This window comes from Siniperca chuatsi, linkage group LG19, assembly GCF_020085105.1.
Source record: "Siniperca chuatsi isolate FFG_IHB_CAS linkage group LG19, ASM2008510v1, whole genome shotgun sequence".
Taxonomy (NCBI): domain Eukaryota; kingdom Metazoa; phylum Chordata; class Actinopteri; order Centrarchiformes; family Sinipercidae; genus Siniperca; species Siniperca chuatsi.
This window is the reverse complement of record NC_058060.1, coordinates 17,806,461-17,828,607: the sequence shown is the minus strand read 5'-3', so window position 1 is coordinate 17,828,607 and position 22,147 is coordinate 17,806,461. Positions and strand designations below refer to the sequence as shown.

General features: G+C 40.0%; 2 protein-coding genes across 5 annotated transcripts in view; both read right to left on the bottom strand.

Moving 5' to 3' along the window:
- Positions 1-3,383, bottom strand: part of plxdc2b (plexin domain containing 2b) — a 99,528-nt gene extending 96,145 nt beyond the window's left edge. Inside the window, exon 1 of the mRNA XM_044175815.1 lies at positions 2,769-3,383. Within this exon, the coding sequence (XP_044031750.1) occupies positions 2,769-2,862 (94 nt within the window). The 5' untranslated portion in view covers positions 2,863-3,383. The remainder of the gene's footprint in view (positions 1-2,768) is intronic.
- Positions 3,384-13,213: 9,830 nt separating this feature from the next.
- The window catches only part of malrd1 (MAM and LDL receptor class A domain containing 1), a 56,428-nt gene continuing 47,494 nt past the window's right edge, over positions 13,214-22,147 (bottom strand). For 3 of the 4 annotated variants that reach the window (XM_044177226.1, XM_044177227.1, XM_044177230.1), the window contains 8 exons: positions 21,728-22,006; positions 20,612-20,737; positions 19,488-19,554; positions 16,184-16,275; positions 15,910-16,006; positions 15,758-15,818; positions 13,679-13,786; positions 13,214-13,583 (listed from right to left, as the gene is read on the bottom strand). In XM_044177226.1, the coding sequence (XP_044033161.1) occupies positions 13,482-13,583; positions 13,679-13,786; positions 15,758-15,818; positions 15,910-16,006; positions 16,184-16,275; positions 19,488-19,554; positions 20,612-20,737; positions 21,728-22,006 (932 nt within the window). In that variant the 3' untranslated portion in view covers positions 13,214-13,481. The remainder of the gene's footprint in view (positions 13,584-13,678; positions 13,787-15,757; positions 15,819-15,909; positions 16,007-16,183; positions 16,276-19,487; positions 19,555-20,611; positions 20,738-21,727; positions 22,007-22,147) is intronic. The other variant, XM_044177229.1, reaches the window with a different exon arrangement.

The following is a 22,147-nucleotide window of genomic DNA, read 5'->3' as shown; positions in this document are numbered from 1 at the left end:
ATAAATCGCTGATTTTACAGCATGCATGATGCACTTAACGTTACCTGCACAGACAACATTCAAACTGGTTGGGGTTAGGTTAAGGTATGTTTAGGCTTAGCAGAGATAAGTTGTTGGGGTTAGGGATAAGGTTGGGTTCAGGTTAATGTAAGGGGAAACACATATCTACAAGGAAACAAAAGCCTGTTTCCATTGCACTTTGTCACATTTTGCATTTATCGATACACCAACTTTTACACCTCAGCAAAGTGTAAAAACATGTTTGCGATCTCAGGTTTTTTTTTGAATTTCAAACATTTCAACTCAGGTTTTTGTATGCGCATAAAAACAGGTGGACAGAAACGAGATAGCACGCGTTCGTATATGTGCATCAGTCGTTGTTTTTTCCTTTGCAGACACCTGTAGTGTCAGAGAGGCAACAATGACTAACTAAAGAGAGATTGTAAATGAACGATTCAATCAGGGATTTGTTGGCTACAGCGCTTAAGGAATCTAGGTATTTTACTAACTTGCAACCAGATCCAAACTGGTACCAGCTTTCAGAACCCATCCCTCATCATGAAGGTCAAACTCTTGGAGAGCCAGTCTGCATGTTTCTCTGCAGCTCACACTCCTACGTGCCTCTTGAGTGTGTGTTTGTATGATTGCAGAGGTAGCTGCTGGCAGTATGATGGATGAGGAGCGGCGCACTGGAGCTGGAGACGTCCATATTACTGCCTGTGAGCGGGTTAACCCTCTATCAACCTCCCCAAGCCTGCAAAGAAACGCAACTCGGAGCATCCACAACAAATGAAATTCCACACACAACCACAATCTTAGCACATTAACAGCCCTCAGCGCAGGCTTTTAAATCAGACCACATCATTACACGAGGCAAAAGTTTCTCTCGCACGCTCTCCCTCTTTCACAGACACTCTCCAGACTCTAGTGGAACATCTCTTTTTCCACTCTGAGAGAAGCACCAAAGTGCAGATTAACCCCAAAATCAGCCCCAATTTTGTGAGCGTGCCACTGGTGAGTCTATCACCGGGTGAACATCACAGACTGAAAGCTTTAAAAAAAAAAACGATGCACTGAGCTCACAGGATGTTGTGTAATTTCACCCAGATGTGCTTCACAGCTCATCTAACTAAGAAATGCAAGGAGGAAAATGAATGCCTCACATCTCAGGCTCTGCTGGAGTTGCTGAGACATTTTCTAAGAGTCTGAAAGCTTTTCTGGTAGTGAATGGTGCGTTATATCTTCCCAGTGGACTTCCAGAGAGTGAAGGAGTCCATCTGTGCTCTATTAATAAAAGCCTGTCTAAGGAAGGACAGCGGCTGCTCCTTACAGCAGAGTCGAGGTCATAGTCTACGACAAGGGAAGCACCTCGCCCAGATGTCTAAAAATACTGTCCTACATACTAAATGTGTCCAGCTCGAGCAGGAGATGGAGCGATGAAGCACTCAAGAAAAATCCTTGTTTTGTTTATGGGTGTTCCTTAATATGCAACCTCTAATACAAGCCTCATTCTGAGGAGCCCATGTGAACCACAATGGGTTCACAAATCTCCAAAGCACTAAAGCACCAATGTCAAATGAGCCAGAGTGCAGCAGCAGCCCAGTAGATTGATTGAATTCATAAATAAGACTGAGTATGACTGTGTGAAACTAAAAAGTGTGTGTGTGCGAATGGTCACACACGGCCGATAGCATCTCTCTCCCAAACAGAGCCATACATTCCAGTAACTCTGTGGTCTGCGCACACACACACACACGGGTTTAATTTACAGTCACTGTCAGCAGCCGAACATTTCTCTAACCACTATCTGATACGTGATGAAAATCCGCTGCCAGCAATAAAAGCTCTGGGAAACAAGAGCTCGCCTGTGTGAACAGAACCAAAATTGGCATGAACTTGTTCCACCTTATGTTGGAGGGTGAGCGTGTGTGTGTGCACCATAGGGGGTGGACTAGATTTGAGATTAGTGGACTTTAGCTGCACACGCTGTGGCTTTACAGTGGCGATATTGTTCACACATCCTCCAGTGTTGACTGTGTCTTACAATCAAGGATATCACAAGGGGCAGAGCATGCAGGTATCCAGCATCTCCTCTGCAGGACTTCTACAGAGAAAAGCACCTGCACTATCCAGTGGTAACTGATCTCAAATCTGCTAAAAAGTTGCAGAGGGATGTCATTTCCAGGTCATAACAGAAATAAGACAGAGAGGAAAATCTCACATATAAATAAACCAGAAGACACAAAAAGATTTCCATATGCTGGACTGAATGCTTCGACTGTCTTACTGTACAATATACAGTAATTATCACTGCAGCCTGGGGGGATTTTGCATGAGCAAATATGAAAAAAAGCATGGCAATTAACTCAAACTTGTAAAAGTTGTGAAAATATGATAATTAGAATAAAACAAAGTCTTTGATCCAGACAGAAAAAAGGAAGTTAGTAGGTCATGACAGCCTCCTATACAGAGTATTCCTAAAAATAAGATAATGAAAGAGAAACAGCCTTGAGGGTGTCTGTGCAACCTCTGCTTCCATTTAAATATGATAAATAGAGGTTTTATACAACAACAAAGGATGCAATTTGAGCATAAAACAAAGTCATTCTTATGCAAAAGCAAACCACACTCCACCTGTGTCTAGTAGTTGTGCGTGCAGGATATTTATTCCTGCGTGTTTGTGCAGACGCATTTGACTTCTGCATTAAGAAACGGACCTCAACTCAGTGTGAACAGGTCTGGTTAATGCTTAAGGTGCTGGTGCTTACCGTTACTGGCTGTGATCTCGGCTCGGGCATTCCCCACACACTGCAAAACTAAAACAACTCCAACGAGAAGGTCGAACGTCTTCACACCCGCCATATCCAAGTTCCGCCGCTGATTTCTTCTCAATTCCCAGCCGTTTTTAGAGAGCTGTCCGTCTTTCTCACGCACCGACACTGCTTCCCCGCGGACTCCGTAACTCTCCTGCCTCTCCTGCTGCTTTTAAAACGGAAACCTGCCTGCGCTGCACTCGCCGCACCGAGCTGTTTTTGTTCCAGCGTGTGCCACACTGCGCGCTCCTGGAGAGAAAACGCGCTCGTCGTAACAGGTCTCCACCTCCAAAATAAACAAAAAATTAATAACAGCAGAGAAAGAAAAAGTTCTCCAATTAAATGTTCATCCCAGTCCGACACACTACTCTCATCCCACGGGTCTGAGGTGCAGTGTGTGTGGGAGAGAGTGGGCTAATGCGCTCCTGGAGAAGACAGTGCGCTCCCTTCGTCATCAACTCCTCCGAACCAATGGCTCTTCTTCTTCTGTTTGATGCTCCGTGTGTGCAGAAGAACCCGAGCAGACAAACACACAAAGCGTTTCTCCAGCTGCCGGAGAGACAGTCAGATTTTGCCTTGTGGAAAGATGTAGGAGATGCTTTTGGAGATTCAGTAGCTGCTGCTGTAGGCCTCCTGTTTGCCAGCAGACAAAAGATATTGAACTTCCTTGACTCATTCCTTAGAGGGGTTTGTTGTTATTGAGTATGAAGTCTATATGAAAATATATACAAGATGTTAAGGTTGTAAATGGGCTATTTAGTTCAGATTTAGTTTAGTTTCTAGTTAAGATTGTAGTTATTTATGTTATTAGGCTATCTACCTCTTTTAGTGTGTTTAGGTTGTTTGTTTTAGTGATTCTTGTCTTTTTTGTGATCTATCCATCCATCTATCTCGCTCACCTTTGCTACACAGCCAGGTGACCGAACTGTGAGGGCGCCCCCTTCAGGTGCAAGTTAGGTCATAATATATTAACCCTTCTGTTTTGTTGACTATTGGCTTCATGTCACACAGACCCCACTGCTGTCTATGTAATAATAATAATTGCAAACTCAACCAAATTGTTTCCTTTAAATATTTTCTTTTGACCTTATGAAAACCCAGTATGTGGGAAAGTATTGAAGTGGTAACCCATTAATTTTGCCACAAACTGGGCAAATGAGCATAAAGGTTTGTTATTACGCCAAATAAGGAAATATGTCATGTTTTATTTGCTATATTTGCTATGCAAGAACAAATATGTATTCCCTTAGGTCTGACTTAGACCTCTCCAGTACTAGAAATCCAGACATATTTGGGAGCAGAGCAGCATAAAAAGTACTGCCAACACCAATCACATACTATATATAGAGCATATGAAAATCCATTGTATTTAACAGAAGTAAAGTGTAGTTTTCCGTAGCATACTTCTACAACATGCCATCTGTTCTGTCAGGTTTAGAAGCAATTCTCAGAAAATTAGGAAAAATAATGAAGAATAAAACTTATGAAACAATGTTAAGTTTGTTTTTTAGCTGTTAAAGAGGTCCAGGGGGTCCCAGCACCCAAAACAGAACAACAGGGTTATTGGATGGAGCCAAAACCCGAATCTAGAAGAAGAAGACAAGCAATGTAGCTTCATATTCAAAAGACATCATTCGTTCCCTTCGCTGGTTGAGTTTTCACTTTTCTCAGCAGACATTGAAGGGGGAAAACTTGGAAACCTCTCATGTGCGGGAACATTTCTTCTTTATTTTTTCCGATGGCAGCTCTCTCTGCACTCAGGACCACTTATCATACTTTTTCTTGCACAGGAAGGATAACTTGGACCACATGCTTGTTCCAATTAAGACACTCGCTGTGGGAATTCAGGAGCTGCACCACAAGTCATGGAAAAGCTTAATATGGAGAGGAAACTCTTACATAAAGGACCACTTTTATATACTTGGCTGGTGTACATACATATTGAACATTTAAAGTATAGTTTTTTTTGTGCTAAATCGATTTTCAAACTTTTTTAGTGGTTAAAAAAGTAATAAAAGTAATCAAATCCAAACGTGAGGGCACGAATATTCTCTAAATGTCTCACGGCACACCAGTCTGGCTCCCAAATAAAAACAGATCAATAAATAGCAATTACTTCCATAGCTGTAGTCAGTAGTCATTACCTTGATTATTTTCACTTGCCACTGAAAGTCATCTGTCCCATTATCTTAACAGAGTGCCAACAAAGTGGGTGCAGTAGTGGTGAGGGGATTTGTTTCTGCACAAAATGAATACAGCTGATCCCAGTCCCAGTAAAGTGACAGTGATGGTGCAAGAACATGAATTTTACTTACTAATTTTGCTAAGAGCACTTCAATGTTATCTCTTTTTCTTTTTAAACATTTTTAGTAAAACATGGTAAACAAAGTCAACTGTTTAAAGAAAATGCTTTTTTTCTGAATAGGACAGAGAAAGAGAGGGATAACAAAAACTGAATAATTAAAATAATTAATAGTATAATTAAAATTAAAATGTGATTAAAATCTAATATTAACATCTATCTCTATGCTCATTCTTTAATCCTCTACTTAAGGACTTGCCCTAACTATAAAACAAAGCAGAAAGAATAATAAACGTCCATAAATCTGCTTGGAAATCATATAAAAAAAAGACCTCCCTGTAACTCCAGAACTTGCCTAAGAATCATGATGTTTTTAAGTTTTATTCAATATCAAAGTAATTCAGTGATAGTTGTCTGTACATCCATGGGTATATTGCAAACAGGAACTGCTAATAGCTAATTCGGCATACTTTTAATGGTGCCAAAATGTAAACAAATATAGGCAAAAAAGAAAAAAACAGGCCTCAAAAAAGTTGAACCACCTTACTCCATGGCAACATTACATGGGTAAAATCTCTAAATTGTATGTATCTTAAAAAATGTAAATATAAAGGCCAGACCCTGAAGGCTGTTAATTCCGTTATTTGTGTGAGGCGTTTAGGGATGTGTGAACTCCTCGCCCTGATTTCAGAAATAGAGGAAGCGAGTGATCATGCTTTTCTTTTACTTCCCTCTAAAACATCTCTGGGTGACGTTGTTAAGATCACAAGACTCAAATAAATATCTGCTGACAGCGCCTGTCCATGATACTAAAATCCACTTTCACACATAAATCTGAATCACCCTCAGAGTGATTCGATCAACACACACCTTTTGTGCACCCAAAGGAACGTATATCAAATGTCTGTACAGCAAACACAAACAATCCCACCCAGATAGAAATAAAAATATGCTGCTTAGTGATGTATTTAACTCATAGAAGGAGATTGTTGACAAGTGCAGTGCAGCCATTTAAACCATAAAGCATCTTTCAATCAGATCATGCAGTCCAGTAAAAAATGTGATTTAGTCATGAGGCTGGGAAAGCACCCCCCCCACCGCTTTCCAAGCAGTTTAATCATCACAGTAGTTGAGACTCAGTGGCCACAGCTCTCCTTGCAGTCTGCTGCTCTAATCACCTTCTTCCACAACTCCAGCAAAAAGAAACCAAGCTAGTCCTCAGATGACCACTCTGAAATCCTCTCTCTTTATCCATTTTTCTCAAAGCATCCTTTTTCACTATCTCTCTCTAAACTCTCTTTAAGCCTCCCTCTCTCTCAAACCTTCCCTGACTCCTTCCATGTGTGACGTAAAACAGGATCAGTCACAGATGCCGTGAACTTTTGCTTGGCTGGGGACCACACCACACTCGGTCTCCCCAGGGCGACCTTAAAGAGCATCAAAAGGTCTGTGATGAAATTAATGAAATGAAATGGTAAGCTTCCAGCGACATCAAGGCACTTAGATCTGAGGGTGGTGGCAAGTGTGAGTGCTTATGTCTCGATTTGGGTCCCACTTGTTGAGCTGCAGAGCAGCATGTCACTGCAGCATTTATGATCCTTGGCCACTTAATAAACAGAGAGGCGGTGTGGCAAACTGAAAACACTTAGGAGAACAAGCTCAGCTCTGTTTCTTTCTTTCCATTATAGCATTGCCGATTATTAGCTTTTCCGTTTTACAACAATATAAACAAGACCCGAAAGCACACAATCATTTAGCTCTGCTTTGAGTGGACGCTTGAAAAAGGTTTGCTGTTTTGCACAACGTTATTTAGGAGTGGTGCACCAAATGACACCAAAAATTAGATTTCTTTTAAGGTAAATTAGAGTTGGATCTGCATGATAATCACATGAATCAGAACAACAGCTTCGCCTGGAGTATGAATAAAGTTAACTTAAAATACACAAATGAAGCTTTGGCCAAAGTTCAGAAAGGAAGATCTTTTTTCTCATGTTTCACATTTCTTCCTTTATTGGTGCTTTTTTTCTATTTGTTGTGGCTCCAACCTTTCACTCACTTTGGCATCATATCCGGCCGATCATTACATTTCATTCTGCCTGTATTCCATGGACCAATTGGTTGTTGGATGCTGCTCCTGTTGCTCTTTAAAGGCTGCTATAATCACTATTTATATATTAACAATAGATCAAATGACTGAGTATAATGTGAAAAAAAACCCCACTGTACACTACCTGCTCAGCACCAAACATCAGACAGACACAGTTAGTGACTAGCTGGTGAGCATAGTGGAGCATTTAGCAGCTAAAGAGCTAGATATTTCCCTCAGGAGTTGGTGGAGACCAAAAACAGAGCTAAAAAGAGAGCGAATATTGGACTTATATTTGTTGGGTTTCCATAAAAACGACTCCAAATGAATGCTAATGTTGCTCCGTGTCTGCTGAATGAGTAAATGAGGGCAACTTGCTTGTTTCTGCTGCCCTAAATGACCAAACAATTCCAAGAAACCAGCAGAGATAGACGGACAGAGAAGATATATATATTTTCCACCTACAGTGGCTTGACTCAACCAACCCCAGCATCTAGACTTTGGGGGGATCTTGTTCTATAGCCTATATTTATAAAGATGCCAGTCTTTCTCAGTTGCTATGTCAATATGTTGCCTCACATTTCCAACTGATTTCTCCTCATTTTTAGGAAACCGTTTTACATCTTCACCAGTCACCCAGAAAGGTGTGTGGTCAACAGAGGAGGGTATTACTTCATGAACGATGGACGACTTGACCACTATAACAACTCAAAAAGGATGCAGGAGCAATGCAGTGCAGAGTTCATCCAACAAGCTGACATTTCGGAAACAACATGCCTTCTCCAGCTCTGAAGAAGACCTCACACATGTGAAAACTACTGAGCTACACAAGTTTTCTTACCAATGGTCACATATTGATCAAACTCCCATGAGTAATTTATTGTATTTCCAGTCCATGGCAGAATAAATGACTCTGCAGAGGCTGTTTATCTCCACTCAATCATCCTCTAAGGCCTCATTTGTATATCTCATGACGCAAACAATAAATAACAAAGTTAAAAATCGAATTAATTCAGCAATGTTTGATGATATATTGACTTCTCTGTCTTGTATTTAGAAACTTAATCATACATCAGCGCACAATGAGGGAATGCAGCAGAGCATGAGACAGGTCAATATTTACGGTACATCAGAATAGGGTGTAATAAGGTGCATAAAACACCCTTCACAATTTCAATTCATAATGAACCTTTACTGTATAACACGGGAGGCAGTTAAGATGTAGATAAAAGTTTTACAGCCCAAAAACCACAAGAGGATGAGACCTGGGGTGTTTTGCTGGAAACTCAGTGAAGAATGGTCAGAGGATGGCCCCCTGGGCTGATCAACCATCTACTCTCACTGAATACAGAGACAGGAAACAGACATTTTTCTCTGCACTCAGCCAGAGAGGATGAGAGAACCAATTCTGAGTTATCATTACAAGGAAAGGGGGTAAATTTCACCTTGACCTGACTGGGCTGGTTGGGTCCCCAGCTACAGGAGTAGGGAGAAATTGGGCTGAATGCTGTGATAGCAGGTTGACAACCCGGGATGGGAGAGGACTCAGCTGGTTAGTTATGTAAATAAAGCAAGAGTCAACTGCGATTTTGACAGAAGAAGTCCTTAAATGCAGTCATTGCTGAAATCCTCAGGAGTGTTTTCATTTCAGGAACTTCTCGGAGCAGAGTGGTACACAAACAAAACAGTGACCTTTAGATGGGCTCTGGCTCTGTGATTAACAAAACTGTGACAACAATAGCTCCGGTGAGAAAAGCTGACTAAAGTTGCTTTACCAAACAACACAAGGACAAAGGCTGGTGGTGTGTAGCAGCTCTCCTGTGTGCTATTCAACAGCACGAATAACGAAGCTTCCAGAAAAACGTTCGCCCTGGACAATAAACATTGATATCTGCACATTCTTAGTCAGCAAGCCATCATGTGAGTGTGTGCAAGCTAGGCAAGGCAAGTGGAAGGTGGCATTGTTTGTGTGTGGTGGCATGTTAGTGGAAAAGGTTTTTGTGTAGGCTATTGACTGTTTTGTTAGGTCAAATGTCACAGGGTTGAGACAAACAAACATTGATGTAGAGGCTGTGAAAAGGCTGAGTTGGTGATTCACACAGGGCCTTATATAGGATTGTTGGCTTTGCATTTGTTAATAATGGCACCAATGATAAAACTAACAAATAGACAAATAGAAATAAGAAGAATGACCAGAATGCTTATAGCCATTATGATACAAATAACTTTGTAACACAGAAGTCTGAATTCCTACATAATCAGTCAGCATATCCCTTAATTAAAGCACATTTGCTGAATGGGTTAAAGTTGTTCACAGAGCTAAATGTGTTTTCAGTACTGCTTTAGAAAGGCAGAGAGCAGCAACTACAGAAGCAGTGAAATTGAGAACATTTGTTTAAAGTTTTCAAGCAAACTGCATTATAAATACTGATTGCAATGCCTTCATTTTATACCTGTTTAGACTGATTAAGATCCTGGATAAGTGCTATAGAACCTACATAAGATGTAAAAAATGCAGATACTATACTCTGGACAATGTTCAGGGGAAAACACAGTATCTACAAGCAAAATATGTTCTTTCATGTTTCTTGTCCATTTTAGTCCAAAAGTTTATTTTGATTATTTACAGTCCATAGTTACAGTCAAGGGGGATTAAATGTATCTCCGTTTTGCTGTCTGTCTACTACTAATATTTACAGTATAGTGATATCAATAATAAATTAAGCTAGTTACCGTTAGCATAGCAAGAATTTAGCTTGTTTTTTTCGTTCATGACTGGATTTAGCTACATTTCATTTAGTTATGTGGAACAACAAACTGAATTACCAAGATGTTGGTTCATTAAAATTGATTCTTCAATTACATATTGCAGTTTGGGAAAAAATCAGTCCATTTTGTTTTAGCTTTTTGCTAAGACTAGCTGTGGCTATCTCCCCAGCTAGCTTTCACTTGATATCTCCTGCTTATGTCTCTCTGTGACAGTTTACATCCTTTTTTCACAGAAATTATGAATTTCTTTGGCAAAATAATTTCTGTCTCTCTGCTACTAATATTGACACTATATATAATTCAGTACATTTAATTATGTAATTTAAAGGTATCTTGAACAACACCAAATTGCATGAATTCCACCAGAGTCAAAAGCTGAGACGACAGTTATTTCTACTCTGCTAGCTTTAGCACATATCTGTCAACACTACCGTTTTTCCCGGGTTTCTCCTGCATTTCAAGACCATCTCCCAGCGCCCTCCGATTTTGTTGTTTCTTCCGGGAAACTCTCGTAATTTGCATGGCCCTCAAACTTTATTAAATACACGGATCCAAGTTTGTCTGACGTCACCTAAGTTGACAGATCGTCTATGAAACACAATCAACACACTACATTCAATTTCACCCATCTGTCACCACAACCTGGCAACCCACACCCCGATCCAAAGGGGCGTATGCGCAGCTGCTCTAGCGCAGGCAGACGCTACCAGCCAAGTTAACGTTAGCTTGTCAAAATGTTAACTAATGTTATCTGACCAACTAGAAATCTCTCCTGCTTTACCGTTAGCTTTCTAATTGTCTGTCTGTCACTCTGTGACAATTTTACATGCTGTTAAATGGAAATTATATGTTTTTATAAAGGTAAAACAGATGCCAAAAAGTCAGATTCCAATCTAAACTCAGTTCTGACCAAAGTTTTGGCTTTGTAGGGCAGAATAGTGTGTCAGAGGAAAAGGCAGTGAACCAATATATGGTGAGGGCACAAACAAAACAGCAGCTCAAAGGCTGAAATTGATCTTGTGGCCCTCTGATAAATCTCTGACCCAGAATCCACCTACAGACTCAGCACAGATTCTACAGTGACGGAGAACGAGACTAAACAGTAATGCCACTGGAGATTGTGTTCATCCACAGTCTAAAAATTGAAGATTTATAACATGAACTTGAACCAGTATGAAGGAATGGGGGGTGTTGTGAACGAAGTGCAGGCTTTCAGAGCACTCACACGAACCAACAGATTTACCTGACATTTATTATAAATGGGATGGAGACTGCATCGGTTCCAGACGTACCACCATATTAAAAAGCAGGCTTTAAAAATTTTGTAATGGTTTTTGCATGGGAGTACTATTTTATAAATATTGGAATATAAAGGTGAATCACTTCCCCCAAGACAAGTGGACGAATAAACAAGTGAAAGAAAGATTTAGTAATGGACATTGGAGTGTCGGGCTCACCAGAAAGGGATAAAATGCTAATCACATCAAATATTTATTAGTTTAATCAAAATTCAGTACCTGCAGTCTAAGATATATGTAGGCCTATAAGACACTGACAAAGCAACAATGTGACCTTTTCTTTCCTCCTTTCTTCAATGAGTTTAAGTTTGAAAATACAGCAGTGCAACTTGGATGTCTTTAAAAAACAACTAGGAGCAACAGAAGATTGGATATTATTGTATTGCCTAACATGATGTTAAAGGAAAAGTTAGATATTTTGGGAAATGCATTTTGTCGCTTTCTGCCGAGAGTTAGATGAGAAGATCAATACAACTCTTGTGTCTGTATGGTAAATATAAAGTTAGAGCTTTAGAGGTGCTAGTAGACTAGCTGTTTCCCTGTTTCCAGTTTTTACGCTAAGCTAACCAGCGGCTGGCTGTATAGCTTCATATTTAACAGATAGATAAGTGAGTGGTATCAAAATTGATTAAGCATATTTCCCAAAATGTTGAACAATTCCTTTAACTGATGTGTATTTGTACCTGAAATATTATCAGTACTTATAGGATGACAGGGAGGCTGAGAGGAAGCTGCCTACATGAATTGATGCTCTATATCATCATGTTGACTGTCAAATATGAGGAGGCCATTTATGATGACATATCTGATGATACACAGCTGAGAAGAGCCATGACTGAACACTCGTCAAATTTATAACAATCTGGTTTAACTGTTTTGTTTATGATCCCATCTGCTCTGCGCTGGTTGATACAGAGAGTTTGAGAGTCAGTTCACACCACACACAAAGCAGCTGCAGGACACTGACTTATAATGGATTTTAATTTGCAACTAAAACAGGGGCAAACTATTTTATTTGCACTTGTGGGGATTAAAAAGGATCACTAATGAAGTCAGGACTTCATTTGGAAGCTCTGTGTTCAGTGGAGCCTTTCAGTTCAATGAACTGGATGTTTTCTGCTTTTGCCAGCACTAAGGAAAACCTTTAATCACCATGCACAGGGCACCCACAACCATTTCTACAAGTAAGAGTACTGTAGTGCTCTTTATCAGCTGCTAAACTGGCTGTATTAAGTGTACAAAAAGACCAAAATAAATTTGATTTGTTCTAATGCCCATTTTGACTTGTTTACTGCTGGATATTGACATTCAACTTTTTTTTTTTTTAAGTCTATCTAAAAATAGGCTGTTTATTTTTACTGTCTCCCCAATAGCTTGGACTGTTTAAAGGACTAGTTTGACATTTTAGGAAATACGCTCATTCTCTCTTTTTGAACGAGGGTTAGATGAGAAGTTCAGCCCGCAACTGAGTAGCTTAGCTTAGCATAAAGACTGGAGACAGGGGAAACATCTTCAGGAAATTACTGCTCCCAGCAAAGAAATAGTCCAACACCTCATGAAACGGCAACTTGTTGTTTTTACACTTGTTTTTGTGTAGATTAAACAAACAAGTTTTAAAACGAGTTTTACAGGTGCCACTAGGAGGATTTTGTTACCTTTGAAGAAAGAGGCTAGCCGTTTCCCCCTGCTTCCAGTCTTTATGCTAAGCTAAACTAACTGACTTCTGGCTCTAGCTTCATATTTACCGTACAGATGTGACACTGATATTGATCAGTTCATCAACTCTAGGCATGAAAGTGAATGAGCATATTTTCTAAAAATTTGAACTATTACTTTTACTCTCTAAATCATCGCTGTCCACCTCTTAATGTATTTTTTTAAAACAAAATGTAATAGTATTTATATGGACATAATTTGTTCAAGTCTTAAACTCAACAATCATGGGTTAGTGTGCAGCCGTTTCAGATTTTATTTTCACACACAGTACCAGATGGATGGGGGGTATAACATTTAGTTGTCAATCACAACAGCAACAGCAGTGTATCAGAATTGACATTCAAATACTACCCTTCAAAATATCTGAACTTTCTTCCACTTGTTTCTTTGTTTCCCCCCCGAATTGGCAGCTCAGCAGGTCAAGACAAACTCATCAAGTATGTGAACACTGTTTGACCCAGATCTACTGCAGTGTCAGTATGTAAAGTCCATTGTTTTTATGCTTCAGAGCTTTTGTAGTCAGTGGCATTAGCATCAGGGGGGTAATTGTACAATGGGTTGGGGAAGGACATCTTGGCATCTTTCCAGGTCAAACCCTGCTGAGGACAAACACACACAAAGACATACATCACGTCACTGACTTCTGCATGGATAATTAGAGTAAAGCCCCAAAGGCTGAGCAGAGACACCTTACCTCCACCTCCCTCCTCCAGGGGTAGACGCTGATGGACAGCCCCTGACCATCACTCTTGCTGGGGTTAACTCTGGGACAACTGCCTGGTCTTTTATGCAAGGACGGGAGCTGAGGGAAAGAAAATCATGTACACTGGCTTAAAATTAGATGAGTCTTAATGTGTGAGGGTGCATGAAATGCAGGCGCAATTAAAATCATATTGACCAGTTACACGTCCATAATTACACCTCTAACCTCCATAAAACATCATCATCTTCCAGAGGTGGAATAATCACACAGTGTTTCCGCTGCTCGGTTAAACGAGTGTCGGATCTGTCTGGGTTGTGGAGATACCAGATCACACCTACACCTCTCTATTTATAGCTGCGTCCTCACTGGCAGCCACATGAAAGCAAACATGTACAGACATACCAATACAGATATAGAATATACTGAAATACGTTATATATGTTGTGTGTGTGACTCATATCATGGGAAAGTAATCTGCGTCTGGAGTATAACACATGTTGGCATTAGTAAAACATATTTAAATATTCTTTCTTAAAATGACATGAACAGTAGCATGAGACTACATTTCATCAGGACTACTGCATTACACACACACACACACACACACACACACACAGCCCCATTAAATCCATGATAATCTCCATCATCACAGTCATGCTCTCAACATCACTCTCACTTTTATTTCTGGATGACACTCGCTGCACACTCACACAGATGAAAACGTGTGTGTTCAGACATACAGCTCATTCATTTTGTCATTTTTAGAAACACACACACTCTCATAAACGCACACACACGAGAACCATTATCCAAATGGAAAAGCTGTAATTGTATCATCTCCGGTGATGGGATCTTTTTCAGTAATAGCAGAAATAACAGTAGAGAAACAAAGCAAACAGTGGGCGGACACAATAATAGGAACACCTGTGAAGTGGTGGACAGTAACTGTACATTTACTGTACAAGTACATTTACTCAAGTACTGTACTTAAGTATCATTTTGAGATACTTGTACTTTAGCATTTCCATTTTATGCTACTTTATACTACTACTCCACTGCATCTCAGAGGGAAATATTGAACTTTTTACTCCATTACATTTATTTGACAGCTTTAGTTACTAGTTACTTTTCAGATTAAGATTTAAAATAAACAAAACATGTGATAAGATTACAAAATACAACACATTGTTTAAGATTAAACCAGAGGTTCCCAGCCTTTCTGGCTTGCGACTCCTTTCAAAAAAAGCCAGTGTCTGGTTGAGGCCCCCATGTCACGTTTCAGATGTCTATGAGTTGTTCTGTTACAGAGAGATTGCTCCTCTGAACTTCTCACTTGGTTTAATTCAAATAATAATAAATGTTAGAGGCCCAAAAAGGTAAAATATTACAATATTTCCCAAAAAAGATTTGAGAAATCTCCTCTCGTCATTAATTATCTCACGACCCCTCAGATTTATCTTGTGACCCTTTGGAGGGGGCCGACCCCTAGGTTGGGAACCACTGAACTAAACTACCCAACTGTATAAAGTAGATTAACTAGCCCCACCTCGAGCAGCTACAACATTAAAATGCTACTTGCACATTGATGCATCAGCATTATGCAATCTAATAATATATCAGTCACAAATAAGTACTTTTACTTTTGATACTTTAAGTACATTTTGCTGATAATACTTCTGTATTTACACTTAAGTAGGATTTTAAATGTGTTGGTACTTTACAGGACCACCACTGCACCTGTGTAATGTAATGCAATACAGTTTAAAATCCTTGCAATTTGTGAAGCTTATGTTACATATTAATAGACAGAAAGCTGCTGATTAAACTGGTTATTTTTGGTGCCATACAAACACAAATATCCACAGCCACGCATAAATGGCAAAATCTAAATCAAAAATGTAATCTAGTAGAAAGCCTTGGCGATCACCTTCTGACCTCCTCTAATGTTAGATCCACTTATTGAATAAATGTGAGGCGAATGGTAGAAAAATGTGATTTGTACAGCTGAAAAACCTAATGTTGCCTGAACAGAATTCCCTGATGACTGATTGGACATTTCTGTGTGCTGACCTCTGCTCTCCAGTCAAAGGCTGGGTTATCCATCACCCTGTAGTCCATCGGGTGGGGCTTTCTGTGGACCCAGCAAAAAAATGCACTCATCATCAGCAACATCATCAACAGCTAGAAGGAGCAACAGTGTCGTTATTGTAGCCAGAACTCACATTAAGTAGCATTTTTTCTTGTATAAAGCCAGAACGCAGACAGCGCCTCCGGCTACGAGCAGCAGCAGTCCGATGGCGATGCCAACATACACAGCATCTAAACAAGATGGGAGGTATATTTAATTCTTGCATAGAGAACTACCTTTAATGAACTGCAGAGACACTAAGAGGGTATGAAAGGATACAGTATATATATATATATATATATATATATATATATATTCAGGTGAGACAGTTTGATAGAGAGGAGCTAGGAGACGCATTTCTTTATTACCCAGCTGTGTGTCCTCTGGTTTGGGTGACGAGGTGGAGATAGATGGTTTCTCCATCACATGGCAACGGTTGCCTGTCCATCCTGGATAACACCTATGATCAGATACCAAGAAACAGTACAAAGTTATGACATTGATGCTGGGACAATATGCTGCATGGTAGCATGGAGCAAAATGTCCTAATGAATCAAACCTAATTTGTATAACCCCTTTAACACAAGTTAGTGCAGTTTAAAGTAGTTTACAGGTGACTGACAAACTAATAAAACTAATAAGACAATAGAAATATAAACAGTAACAATATAAAGATCAAAGGATAAAGCTGGTGATATTCTATTGTTTTCTTATTGTCAACAAATCCCAAAAACAGACGAAAAACAACAATTAATTGATCCAACTATCAAATATGATCTGTGTAGCTAAAGCCTGATATATCGCATTCCTCTGTGCCATAGAGCTCCATTGTTGTCCAAAAACTATTGAAAACACATCAGTGAGCTACATTATTGTTTATTTTGAATTGATTTTAAACTGGATCTTATGTAGCATTATTTATTTTATGAAAGTGGACGTTATTTTTTTAAGACAGTAATACTGGAATTACCAATATTTGGGCCTGGCCTTTTTCTTTTTTTTGACTATGTTTGGTTAAGTTTGCATTAGTACGACTACCAATTTGGGTGACAGAGGTTGGACCTTTCAACCATTTATCTATTACTTTTAGCTTTCTATTTGGACTTTGTGTGAAAAGTAGTTTGCACATTAGCAGCACTCCCAGTCGCAGCACATGGTGTTACTGACTCAGGTTAGTGGGAGGCGAGTCGTGTGCAATGCACCTAAAGTATCTGGTACTTTATTAGTTGGACAATAAATATACTAAGGATCAGCCTCACACCAATTTGTAAACCTATTTGTGTGTGTTTTCCCCTCCTAAACATAAATGTGGTTTTTCAAATAAGCTAAGCTACACAATCTTTCCAAGTACTCTGGCAACTGCTGAAGTACTCCCTGGGTGCTCCTGGTTGGGAATCACTGTACTAATGCATTGCTGGTTTTGGTCTTTTCATGGGATTTGTTGATAATAAGAAAAATGTAGAATAAAACTGGCCTTACCCTTTTAAATGTAAGCAAAACGATAAAAGTTAACAAAATACTAAAATAGATAAAGAACATAAAATCACCATCTCTGTTACCCCTACACACATATTCTCTCACACCATTTAAAGTAAAAAAACAACAAACAAAAAAACATCACTATCTTGACAAATGGTGCAAGATTTATCTGCTGCACATCCAGCATGGAAACCCAGACCAATTGCAGTTTGGCCGGTTTGGTGAGCTGCATCTCTGGGAAAGATTCCTGGTCTCCCAAACGGAGACTCTGCTCCAAGTCAACATCTGTTCAGTATCAACTTGATTTCTGAGCAACATTGACCTTCTAATGCAAAACACAGCTCTCAGCGAAGCCACACTGTGTCATTATCATTCAGAGGGGGTCAGGGTATATATTGTGGACAGTCTAGCCATGGCAGTGTGCAGTCCCTGGCCTGGTTCCCTGGTAGATCCTGCTCAGCAGAGTAGAGGAACGTGATGCAAATACTGAGCCGGAGGTGCCCTCCAATGCTGGCCTCAGGTTCTGCTACAGCAGGGCTATTATCAATGCTGGAACAGTTACAGGAGCTCCATACCACCCTGTGCAGTGAATGACAGCGCTAAAGTCCCATTACATAATGAGAGGAGGTAGCGCTGCATTTGGGAATGTTGGACAGGGGATGAATAAAAATGGGAATCAAACACAAGGAGGCTGAATGAGAGAATGAGAGCGTTGAAGAAACAAAATTTTTTTAAGTCAAAATCACATTTAGTCACATCAAACTGTCAGTATTTTGTTTTTTAAATGTATTGTCAATAGTTTTTTTATCATCAAACAAAAGAAAAGAGGTCTTTGGAGAAATATCAGAAATGCTCCTTTTCTCTTAGCAGGTGGAGGGGCGTGTCTGTTTGATTGACAGCAGCTGGCAGGCTGGGCGCCGGTACTGGCGGCATGGTAACGAGAGACAGACTAAACAAACTTGCAGTGTAGCTTACAAGCCATGGGCAGACAGTGTGTTGTTAGCAGTGGTATTGAAGGACCACACCAGGTATGTTTACATGCTGTTTCGTGTGCAGCCGCTGAGCAGCTCATTGGCTATCTAGCTGACGCTAACAGTGCATCTTAGCTTCAACAAGCTAAGATGCAGGACAAGACGTGTGTTCATGTTTGTAAGTTAAGAAGGAGACTTTAGCTGTTAGTCAGTGTGACCGTCTGCCTGTGATAGAACAGTTACGTTACTGCTTTACGAAATATGGTTTAAAATGAAGCAATTTGATTGGCTGTATGAAAACAAGTTCTCTATCTACATAGATGGAGAACTAACAATATTATGACAAATTAATGTAAAGATAGGAGACAGATATGTATGCAGTTGAGTAGCAGGCAAAACAAACCATGCAATTTAATTTTGGTTGGTCTTTAAAAGTGTTTTCCTGTTCCAGCATTTTCAGTAAGATTGCCTTTCCAATAATGTGACACTTTTGAATGCATTGCAGACACATTGTGCAGTTAGTTATGCGACTTTAGTAAACAAGTATCTTCCCTGCTGCACATCCAGTCTGTGGAAAAAGAAACCTTCTGACACGAGGATGGAGAAATGTGAATCTCTCAGAGAGTATTCACTGGTGCATAATGATGTTAGCAGATCCAGCAGCAAGTCTCCTAATTGCATTCTTTCTTTTATAATGAAATATCTCATTGCGGACATTCCAAGCTGCTGATGCAGACAGCTAGATTCATGAGCTTCCTAGAAAACGTCCAACAGAGCGATTGCGGCGTCTGTCTCAAATGTGTTTTGCCTATGCCACCATGACAGCATCTCAGCTCATTTATCTGATGCATGAGTTTTTTGTGGTCTACCCACTAAGACCATTGGTAGCAGGGGCTGTGTTTAAATATTGACCCGGAGAATCCATCAGAGATTCCCAGGAAACAGTGTGCTGGTAGAAAATGAAGGCAGAACCACCCTGGTTAAGCTGTGGGGGATAAGCTGATTCCCACATGCTTCATGGAGCGTGTCTTTTCCACGGAGAGAAACAAGACTGATGGGATTTCCATGTTTTAAGTCTCACAAAGAGAGATAAATGATGGGAGGAGGAGTGCGAAGAACAGACATGATACTTATCTTTGTTTGTGCGTGCTTATGAGTGTGACAGAGTGTGTAGCTGTGCGCTTATAAATGTGTTTCTGTGTGAGGGTTAAGTTCAACTTACATGCAGACAGGCCCGTGTCTCTCCACATGGCATGAGCCGCGATCCAGGCAATACAGCGGAGGGCAATCTGCAAATCATGCAAAAGAAACAGGCCATCACTGCTGAATATCTTATAAAAAATACACAAAGAATAAAATCCTCCAAAGCTTTTCCTCCACTCTCTTTCCCTGTCACATCCATTTCTCTCTTCTCCTGACAGGAAACAGATTGAAGCACGTTGCAGCTCCGACATCAGAACATGATATCAGTGAATTATGTTGCCACAAGGAAACGGTCCACTGTTGAGCGTCATCCATTAACCTCTGCAGAGAGCGTCAGCATGTACATTAAACCACTAAAGTACATCTTTATTCTTCCATCCTGTACATCTGATGACAAATATTCTTCCCTCCATAGGTTGTGTGAGGGTTATCAGGGTTGCCTGTTAAAAAATCATCATGTTTTAAACACCATTATGAAACCCTGAAGTTCTGTTCAGCCTTGATAAAGTGACTTTGGCTTGGCAGTGAATGCAGGCTAAATGTGAGGTTTGGTGTTATCCCTGAAAATGCAGGAAAAAGGAGAGGTTTAAATGGATTTTGGCAGCTCGCAGTAACTGTTGAGGTGTGCTTTGAAGACTAAACAGCCAGACTTGAAAATGTCCTGGGAGTCACTGCTAAGGCTGGAAATGAACAAACTTGAATGAAGTTTTGGCAATACTTGAGTCAAAACTGACTAGTGACTCATTAGAGTACATATATATATATATATATATCAAAATTTTAAAATCAAAATTTAAAAAAAAAATCTTGTTTTTTCTAAATAAGCAGACAGAGGAAAGATAGCGAGTCACCCAGCTTGAAGGCCTTTTTACTGAGCCATATTTAAACTAAATGTCACAGTAATTGACATCAAAGCATTAAAAGAATATAACGAAAACATACAGTCACAAATGAAAGTGGAGACTACATGAAGAACTATATAATCGCACAGATGGACATCAAACTATGCTGAGGGTCACGATATCGCTCAAATCTGAGTGCCTCTTGTGTGACATGTCTGAGCTTCAAGGTCGGGGAATCATAAAATGGACTTTTGTTATTGGCAAAAAGCTTGAAAGGGGAAGGTAAGTAAAAACATGTTACCATGGCAGCTGGATTCATCAGAGTGAAAAGGCAGACAGTCGTCAGAGTGGTCACAACGCTTCTGAAGAGGGATACAACCAGGCAAAGCTTCACACACCAGTTCTCCCAGCTCACACTGCAGCAGAGCTGGAGGAAAAAAATGAGTCAGAAACAGGGAAAATGTTAAAATATGTAAAGGGGTGAACAGGGTGTTCAAGAGGGGTATTCACAGATCACTATGAGCAGGAGTGTACTTTTTACATTTCCTATGTGCACATGCTGCAAATTATCATCATTTAGTGCTTTTTAAGCAGACATTGTTTCAGTCCTTGCACCAAAATTCAAACAGTTCTACATGCAAAAAAACTGGTTTCTGGCTAGAAAAATTGTCCTCTTGCCAGACAACATAAACCTGCTGTCCTCAAACAAGGAAGCAATGACATCAAGTTGATTTATTTAAAGAGCACATTTAAAAACAACAAATCCAACAGACAAAATAAAAGCAATCCTGTAGTCATGTTGATAATTGTTGAGACTCAAAAGCAGGTCCAAATGTGGGATTTAAAATTCAGGGGCAGGGAGGCGAGGGATAATAAAAAGAGGAGATGAATAAATTTGGTGCTCAAAATGTTTTAAAATTCACCTCTGTAATATATTTTATATTATACTACTTTGGGTGTCTCCATACAGGGATGTGTCTGCACATTTGTCAGCACAAACATGACAACATATTACATACAAACACATAAATTGGGCCTAAAAGGTATCTCCATGGCTACATAGCACTGGTGTAAGAGAGTAAGTAAGTAAGTAAGTAAGAAAGTATTTATTTTTTTATTTAAACCAACCTTTAGTTTGAACCACCCATATTTGAGGGAATTTAAAAGAAGCTGACAAAGATCTTTGCAGCTTTTATACACCGTTTGTGTATCTGTTGATGGATGATATACTTGTAACCAAAGTATGTGATAACACAGCTGTTGTTGTTGTACCACTGATTCGCTACTATCTATTATGTAACTGACTCTTAAACTAGTTTAAACACGAGCAGACTTGTGTTTGCTCTTTCCCCAGTGCTACATGAGTACTGGCACCAGTCAAAAACCCTACTTGACAAAGACACACACATATACTTACGGCAGCTGTACTCATCCTCTCCATCAGGGCAGTCTGGGACGCCGTCACAGCGCAGTATGGAGGGCAGGCAGAAATCATTCAAACACTGGTAATATCCAATAGGACAGCGATCCTGAGGAGGAAGAGTACCAGGTACCACAGTGGGACAAAACTCTTCATCGGACTGGTCGGCGCAGTCCAGCTCTCCGTCACACCTCCAACTCTCTGGGATACATTGAAAGGAGTACGTACACTGGTACTGGTCCACACCACAGGTGAGGGGCCTGGGAGTTACTGGTCCTGAGGTGACATATCACAGGGAAGATACATGCACATAATTACACATGCATGCAGAGAACACTTTTAACACCTTTAATCCCCTTTTATTGTTTTTATTTCTCACAGTCAGCACCCTTCAGGGAGACATCCCAGAGGATTGTT